This window comes from Chrysemys picta, chromosome 16 (assembly GCF_011386835.1).
Source record: "Chrysemys picta bellii isolate R12L10 chromosome 16, ASM1138683v2, whole genome shotgun sequence".
Classification (NCBI taxonomy): domain Eukaryota; kingdom Metazoa; phylum Chordata; order Testudines; family Emydidae; genus Chrysemys; species Chrysemys picta.
In genome coordinates, this window is record NC_088806.1 from 2885514 (window position 1) to 2893904 (window position 8391).

An 8391-nucleotide genomic window follows, 5' to 3' on the forward strand; every position below is an offset into this window, starting at 1 on the left:
TCGACTCGTGCCTCATCCCCAGCCGAGACCTCCCCTATCGAACCAGCCCCCTTCCCATCTCGGCCTCCCCCAGACTACAGCCAGGCCCCCACGACTGGGCCCTGCCCTCAGGCTCCAGCCAGCCCCCCAGCTGCCCCCCTCCAGCCCAGCCCCCCCAGCAGAGGTCCCGGCCATCCCTGGGGGGGGGGGAGGAGTTGAGGCACCCAATAGGTTCCAATCCCCCTCCATGGAGGGACCCATCGGTCTGTCACCTAGGGGTGGGCCGTGCATGGAAGATGGGGACGGGGGGGGGGGGGGGGATTGGGACACGGGAGCGTGGGGGCCGCTGGCAAAACCAGAGTGCGAACGGTTCCTCCCCCTGGCCCCGGAAAGGCCCTTCAGTGTCACAAGCAAACGCAAACCACAGAGTTACGAAAAACAGGAAATGGGAGGGGGGGGCTGCGGCAGAGCTGGGGGGGGCAGGGCCGGGCTGGCAGGGGCTGTGGATCGGGAGTGAGGGGCACCGGCAGAGCTGGGGGGGGGGCAGGGCTGGGGGGGCAGGGGCTGCGGGGTCGGGAGTGAGGGGCACCGGCAGAGCTGGGGGGGGCAGGGCAGGGCTGGCAGGGGCTGCGGGTCGGGAGTGAGGGGCACCGGCAGAGCTGGGGGGGGCAGGGCTGGGGGGGCAGGGGCTGCGGGTCGGGAGTGAGGGGCACCGGCAGAGCTGGGGGGGGCAGGGCAGGGCTGGCAGGGGCTGCGGGTCGGGAGTGAGGGGCACCGGCAGAGCTGGGGGGGGCAGGGCAGGGCTGGCAGGGGCTGCGGGTCGGGAGTGAGGGGCACCGGCAGCGATGGGGGGGGCAGGGCTGGGGGGGCAGGGGCTGCGGGTCGGGAGTGAGGGGCACCGGCAGAGCTGGGGGGGGGGGCAGGGGCTGTGGGTCGGGAGTGAGGGGCACCGGCAGAGCTGGGGGGGCGGATTTGGAGGAGTGTGGCCAAGGCCTGAGATCTCGCGGGATTTGCGGAGGAGTGTGGCCAGCAGCTCAGATCTCGCGGTATGTGGGGGAAGCTGGGGTGGGCGGTGGCGTCGTGAGAGCAAGGGTTTCAGGTCTCGCGGAGTTTCCAGGCAAGTCTCGCGAGATCTCCCCGAGGGGCGGAGCCTGGTGCTGTCATGGCCGCCTCCACCGATTGAGCTGCTCGTGTTGTCGGAGTGAGAACCTGGGAGGTAACGGGGCCCGTCCATCTACCCCCCCACGGGAGAGAGTGGGCGCGTCCATGTAACCCCCCCCACGGGGAGAGTGGTCCCGTCCATCTACCCCCCCCCCCCCGACAGAGAGTGGTCCCGTCCATGCACCCCAACACCCTTCTCCTTCCCCCGCTCTCCGGGGTAAGAGCCCAGATTCCAGCCGGGAAGAGGGACACGTGGTCTGGGGGGGCGGGGCTGGGAGCCAGGACTCCTGGGTTCTCTCCCCGGCTCTGGGAGGGGAGCGGGGGCTGGTGGGTTGGAGCGGGGGCGGGGGGGGAGCCAGGACTCCTGGGTTCTCTCCCCGGCTCTAGGAGGGGAGTGGGGGCTGGTGGGTTAGAGCAGGGGGGGGCTGGGAGCCAGGACTCCTGGGTTCTCTCCCCGGGTCTGGGAGGGGAGTGGGGGGCTGGTGGGTTAGAGCAGGGCGGGCTGGGAGCCAGGACTCCTGGGTTCTCTCCCCGGCTCTGGGAGGGGAGTGGGGGCTGGTGGGTTCGAGCTGGGAGCCAGGACTCCTGGGTTCTCTCCCGCCATTAACCCTTTGTCTCCTGCCTCGCCAGGCGCCCCCGCCCCATGCTCTGGGGATGCTCGACTCACTGGGGCACGTCGGCCGCTGCAGCACCCGCCGGAGCAGACCCGTCCCCGGCCGCGCTCCCCGCCGCCCGCCCAGCTGAGCCCCCGGGCGATGGAGGCAGAGACTCTCGCTGGCGATGCCTGTGTGGATGATCCGGCGGGAGAGACGCGGGGTCCCCAGAGACGTCTGCCCAGCTGAGCCCCCGGGCGATGGAGGCAGAGACTCTCGCTGGCGATGCCTGTGTGGATGATCCGGCCGGGGGAGCTGCTGGGTCCCCGGAGCCGCCCGCCAAGCTGGCCCGGCAGAACGGCTCGCCCAGGGGCGAGGCGCCGGGGGCGGGATCCATGCCGCAGGAGGACCCAGGTTGGGAGCCGGCTGGCGGAGAGGGGCTGGCGGAAGCAGGGAACGAAGTGGCGGAGGACGGAGGACCGGGACCGGGACCGGAGTGGGAAGAGGAGTACTAGTAAGGGCCAGAGCGATGAACCAGGCCCCCCCGTTGCGCCGGGCATGGGCCCCCCACACACGGAGCCTCAGTGGGGCGGGGAGCGCCTGGATCTGGTCGCTGGCGCTGAGCAGGGGCTGGGTCGGGGTGGCCTGATCCACTGGAAGGGTTCGAGGCCGGGCATGTGTCAATGCTTAGAACGGCCAGCAGGGGCTGTGAGCCAGGACTCCTGGGTTCTCTGCCTGGCTCTGGGAGGGAAGTGGGGCTGGTGGGTTAGAGCAGGGGGGGCTGGGAGCCAGGACTCCTGGGTTCTCTCCCCGGCTCTGGGAGGGGAGTGGGTCTAGTGGTTAGAGTGGGACAGCTGGGCCCTAGGACTCCTGTGCTCTCTCTGCAGCTCTGGGAGGGGATTGGGGTCTGGTGGTTAGAGCAAGGGAGGGGGGCAGGCTGGGAGCAGGACGCCTGGGTTCTCTCCAGAGGGGCTGGGTGACCTCTTTAGCAGTGTCTCCCCCTCTCTCTCCCCCCAGCCTGCCGGGCTACGAGTTCCTGGGCCCCCCCCAAACTGCTGACGGGCGCCTGGGGCGAATACGGCTGCCTGCCGGAGAACTTCCTCAAGGGCTGCAAGTGGTAGGATGCTGGGCCGGGCCCTGGTTTCGGGGACGGGGTGGGGGGGCATAGATCTTTGGGGTCACATCCCGGGACTGTGATCAGGGATCGGCTGAGTGTCACACAGAGCCCCCTTGCGGAGATCGGATCCTCCCCCCGCCCCTGCCCCCTCGGTGCTGGACAGAGCCCCAGGCCAGGAGCAGGTCCCAGACACACTTCATAGTGGGTGCTGCATGGACACCGCTGGCGAGGATTGAGGGGACCCCAAGTTGGAATGGGGGCGGGGGCTTCCCACAATGGGCTGGGTGCTCAGGGCAGTTCTTTCCCCACAGGGCCTTCAGCCTAAATACACGTGGGTAGGAGGGGAAACTGAGGCACGGGAGATTTTTTTTTAAGCTGAGTTCCGGGAGGGGAGTGGGGTCTAGTGGTTAGAGCAGGGGAGGGAGGCAGGATGCCTGGGTTCCCTCCCTGGCTCTGGGAAGGGAGTGGGGTCCGGTGTTTAAAGCGGGGGAGGGGGGCGGGGTTGGAGCACGATGCCTGAGTTCTCTCCCCCGTTCTGGGCCGGGACAGGGGCACCCTGACTGCCTGGCTCTGCCCCTCCCCCTCTCCGCAGGGCCCCCCGACGGCTCCTGTCTCCTGACCAACAGCGCCGACAACACCCTGCGCATTTACAACCTGCCCCCTGAGCTCTACGGCCAGGAGTGGGGGGCCGTGGCCGAGATGGTAGGGGGAAGGGGCGGAGCGGGTGGGAAGGGGGAGTGCTCTTGAAGGGACAGTCACCTTCCCCCCTGTGTGGCGTGGGAACTGTGCTGGTGTAATGGGTGTGTGGGTGCGGGGCCGTTTTTTCCCCCAATAGCCCCCACTCCTCTCCCCGAGCCGGGGAGAGAACCCAGGAGTCCTGGCTCCCAGCCCCCCCGCTCTACCCACCAGTCCCCACTCCCCTCCCCGAGCCGGGGAGAGAACCCAGGAGTCCTGGCTCCCAGCCCCCCCCGCTCTACCCACCAGTCCCCACTCCCCTCCCCGAGCTGGGGAGAGAACCCAGGAGTCCTGGCTCCCAGCCCCCCCTGATCTAACCCACCAGCCCCCACTCCTCTCCCAGAGCTGGGGAGAGAACCCAGGAGTCCTGCCCCCCCCCCGCCCCCGAAGGGGCAGCCTGACCGCACGTGGGTCTGTCTCCCCGCAGAGCCCCGTGCTGCGAATGGCCGAGGGAGACACCGTCTACGACTACTGCTGGTTCCCGCTGATGAGCTCCGCCGACCCACCCACCTGCTTGTAAATGCCGCGGTCCGCGAGGGCGCCCCCTGCTGGCCCACAGGGAAGGGGGTGGAGCTCTTTTCCACCCGGCCCCAGGGCGGGGACCGGCTGGCTCAGGGGGGCGGGGAATGGGGAGGAGCCTGTCCCCTCTAGGGGGCGCCGGCTCCCCCCGTCCTGCACTCCCCAGCTGTCCCCGCCCCCACCCCCGTCCCTCACATTTCTGCCTCTCTTGTGGTCCTGCAGCTTTGCCAGCAGCAGCCGGGACAACCCTGTCCATGTGTGGGACGCTTTCCGCGGGGACCTGCGGGCCACATTCCGCAGCTACAACCACCTGGTGCGTACAGAGTCTGGCGCCCCGGCCCCCCCCCACGCCCACCGCTGGGGAGAGAACCCAGGAGTCCAGGCTCCCAGCCCCCCCGGCTCTAACCCACCAGCCCCCACTCCCCTCCCAGAGCCGGGGAGAGAACCCAGGAGTCCTGGCTCCCAGCCCCCCCTGCTCTAACCCAGCAGCCCCCACTCCCCTCCCAGATTCAGCGAGAGAACCCAGGAGTCCTGGCTCCCAGCCCCCCTGCTCTGACCCACCAGCCCCCACTCCCTTCCGAGAGCCAGGGAGAGAACCCTGGCGTCCTGACGCCCCTCTCTGTGGGTCTGTCCCCAGGATGAGCTGACGGCCGCTCACTCCCTCTGCTTCACCCCCGACGGCTCCCAGCTATTCTGCGGGTTCGATAAGACCGTGCGGGTGTTCGAGACGGAGCGCCCGGGCCGGGTGTGCGAGAGCCGTCCCACTTTTGGTGAGTCCCCCCCAGCACCACCCCAGCTGATGGCACCACAGCGCTGGCTTTGTGAAAAACCCATTAGGTTGCAGAGTTAACACTTCCTTGGCAGGGAAAGGAGGGGCCCCGTGGAGGTCAGGGAAGGCGGATTCGGGGTGACGCTTGGACTTCTGGAGAGAAATAGGGAATTATTTGTCGCCATTGTTAGCTTCCAGAGGTAACATTTTGCCTCTGCCGCGAATCTTTGGTAATCGGTCAGTTGGCCATCACTAGGTTCCAGAGTTAACAAACCACTGGGGTTTGCGTGGGGGTGAAATGTGTGTGTCTCAACCCCAGCTACTCCCCTTCTTCCAGTGAAATCGGCATCAGGTGTCTCACTGCCATCATTGGGCTCCAGAGTTAATACGCCCTCCTCCCCCCCCCCCCCCCCCAGATTTGAAGTTGCCCTTTCAGCTCAGGGAGGCTGTGGAGGAACGGCCCCTCCTCTCTGTGGTGAAACGGGGAGCTGGCAGTTTACCATCATCATTAGGGTCCAGAGTTAACGCCCTGGCCAGGTTTTTTGGGGGGGCAGGCAGGGTATGCGGAGGGGGCGCGTTGGGTCAAACCCACCCCAGGGAATTAGGTCTCGGTGGTGTCTGTTTTCCCAGCCTGCCACCATTAGGTTCCACAATGAACGGCCCGGCACTGAGTGGAGGGGGTGGGAGGGCTGTTCTGGGGGGGGGTATCGTTTGGGGGTTTTTAACCTCTCCTTCGCCCTCCCCCAATGCAGTGAAGAAACAGGGGCAGTGCGGTATCATCTCCTGCATCGCCTTCAGCCCGGCCCAGCCCCTCTACTCCTGTGCCTCCTACTCCCGGACGGTGGGGCTGTATTCGCGGGCCGAGGGTGCGCCGCTGGCCATGCTGCAGGGCCACCGGGGCGGCGTCACTCACGCCCTCTTCTCCCCCGACGGCACCCGGCTCTTCACCGGTGGGCGCAAGGTAGGCGAAACTCGTGGAGCGGGGGCAGGGCCTGAGAAGCGGCTGCTGGAGGGGGGGGGCAGGGGTGGAGTCCCGGGGCACTCACAGCTTCTCCTGCCCCACAGGACCCCGAGATCCTGTGCTGGGACCTGCGGCAGCCGGGCCGGGTCCTGTTCTCCATGCACCGCACCGTGGCCACCAACCAGCGCCTCTACTTCGACCTAGAGCCGTGAGTGACCCCTCCACACATTTTCCCTCCTTCCTCCGCATCCCTGCCCGGCGGGGGCTGGGGGCCCAGACTCCTGGATTCTCTCCCCCAGCTATGGCACACGCTCTCGGTACGAGAGAAGGCGAGTCATTTTGCGGTTGTGTGCCTCAGTTTCCCCACCCGGCAGAAGAGGGACAAGGCTCCTTCCTTTGCCCGTGGCGCGGGGAGCGGCGCTCACGGAGGGGCTGGGTGGGGCTCTGGGCGACGGGGCCACCCCACCCTTGGCACGGGGGGGGGGGTCTCGCTGCTACCATAACACCCCTAATAGTGCCCCTTCAGATAATTATTGAGGTCGGGGGATGGAACCCAGGCCTCCTGGCACACCCAGCCACTGCCAGTGTGGGAGCCCAAGGACCCCTGGGAGCCATAACCCTCCCCCAGCTGCAGCCTCTAAGGGCCAGATGGGGTGTCGTTTCCCCCCCCCCCCAGGAGCGGCCAGTTCCTGCTGAGCGGTACCACGGAGGGGCTGGTCTCAGTGTGGGACACGGCTCAGCCCCCGACCGGAGACCCCAAGCCGGTGCTGGAACCCGTGCTGCAATTCCAGGCCCTGCGGGACTGCGTCAACGGGATCAGGTACTGGTGGGCGGGAAGCCCGGATGCCTGGGTTCTCTCCCCGGCTCTGGGAGGGGAGTGGGGGCTGGTGGGTTAGAGCAGGGGGGGCTGGGAGCCAGGACTCCTGGGTTCTCTCCCCGGCTCTGGGAGGGGAGTGGGGGCTGGTGGGTTAGAGCAGGGGGGGCTGGGAGCCAGGACTCCTGGGTTCTCTCCCCGGCTCTGGGAGGGGAGTGGGGGCTGGTGGGTTAGAGCAGGGGGGCTGGGAGCCAGGACTCCTGGGTTCTCTCCCCTGGCTCTGGGAGGGGAGTGAGGGCTGGTGGGTTAGAGCAGGGGGGGCTGGGAGCCAGGACTCCTGGGTTCTCTCCCCTGGCTGTGGGAGGGGAGTGGGGCTTACTGGTTAGAGCAGGGGGGGGAGGAGCCGGTGGCCCCCTCTTGACCCTGTCTCCCCTCTGTTCAGCCTGCACCCCAGCCTGCCCTTGCTGGCCAGCGCGTCCGGCCAGCGCGAGTTCCCGGAGCCATGGGGCAGCAGTGAGGAGGACGAGGAAGGGGAGCCCGGGCCCCCCCAGCGCCCGGCCCGCGGCCAGAACTGCCTACAGCTGTGGTGGTGTGGGGAGAGCAGGGGGCACAGCCCTGCCCCATGATGCTGCCTGCCCGGACTGTGTGGCCTGGATGACTCGGGAAGGGCGGCGGGGGGGCTCGGCTGGAGATTTCGGGGTGGCTTAGGTTGGGGGGAGATGGAGGGGCACTGCTTTGGGGGGGGGGATCTGTACATAACGCTCTCGGCTTTGTCTATTCACCGGCTTGTTCGGAGCCATAAAATGTTTGGGTTTTTTATCATCCCCCTGTATGTTTTTGGGGGGCAGATGACGGACGAGAGCTGGGGCCAATACCCTGACCGGGGGCACTTCCACCCTAGCCTGCTCTCACCATTAGCTCCCTCGCACGCCTGGGGGCTGGGCTCTGGGTTCCCTGGATTTCATCCCTTTTGGTAGGCCCTACCATAACAACCAACCAGGAGACCCTACGATAACAAAGCGCCTGTGGGGAATTGACCAAGTCCCCGAGGAAAATGAAAAGAAGGAAGACGGATAAGGGGGCACGGTCTACCTGCCCTGCACCCCCCCCCCCAGTTGTCCCAGTAACAGGGAGCAGGCAGGTCCGCCCCCCCCCCCCCCCACCCCAGGCGTGTGAAACCCACCCCAGAGCCGCTGTCTGGGGCCAGGCGGCCCAGCGCGGGGCTGGTTTGTCTTGGCAGCGGCTGTCCAAACACAGCTGGAGATGGGTAAATAGCCCTCTCCATGCAGGAGGGAAGCGGGCCGGGGGAGTTGGCGCGAGTGTCCATCTAAATGTTGCTGGGGCGGGGGGTTGTGAGTCAGGACGCCTGAGTTTGGGAACGGGGGCGGGGGGGGGGAGGAATCCTTGGATAGATCCCAAAGGGGGCTGCATCTCAGCGCCGGGCAAGGGGTCCCTGGATAACCAGCCGCCCCGCCCCAGAGGTGGCCGCATCTCAGTGCCAGGCGAGGGGTCCCTGGAGAACCAGCCGCCCTGCCCCAGAGGTGGCCGTATCTTGGTGCCGGGTGAGGGGTCCCTGGATAACCAGCCACCCCGCCCCAAAGGTGGCCGCATCTCAGTGCTGGGCGAGGGGTCCCTGGATAACCAGCCGTCCCCCCACCCTCCCCGCCTGGCTCTCCTCCTGTGGGTCAGGGTCCCTTTAAGAGCTCACCTTCGGGCCTCCTTCCCTCCCCACCTGAGTCTCCT

At 67.6% G+C, this 8391-nt stretch overlaps 1 protein-coding gene across 1 annotated transcript; it reads left to right on the forward strand.

The window, feature by feature from the left end:
- Positions 1 to 907: 907 nt before the first annotated feature.
- On the forward strand, positions 908 to 7470 carry WRAP53 (WD repeat containing antisense to TP53). The gene is given in 12 exon segments (XM_065569126.1): positions 908 to 1195; positions 1771 to 2247; positions 2751 to 2775; positions 2777 to 2852; positions 3446 to 3552; positions 4013 to 4101; positions 4327 to 4417; positions 4742 to 4874; positions 5626 to 5834; positions 5939 to 6042; positions 6511 to 6654; positions 7091 to 7470. Coding segments are annotated over 11 exon segments (1416 nt in total). The 5' UTR covers positions 908 to 1195; positions 1771 to 1993; the 3' UTR covers positions 7275 to 7470.
- The last annotated feature ends 921 nt before the right edge of the window (positions 7471 to 8391 follow it).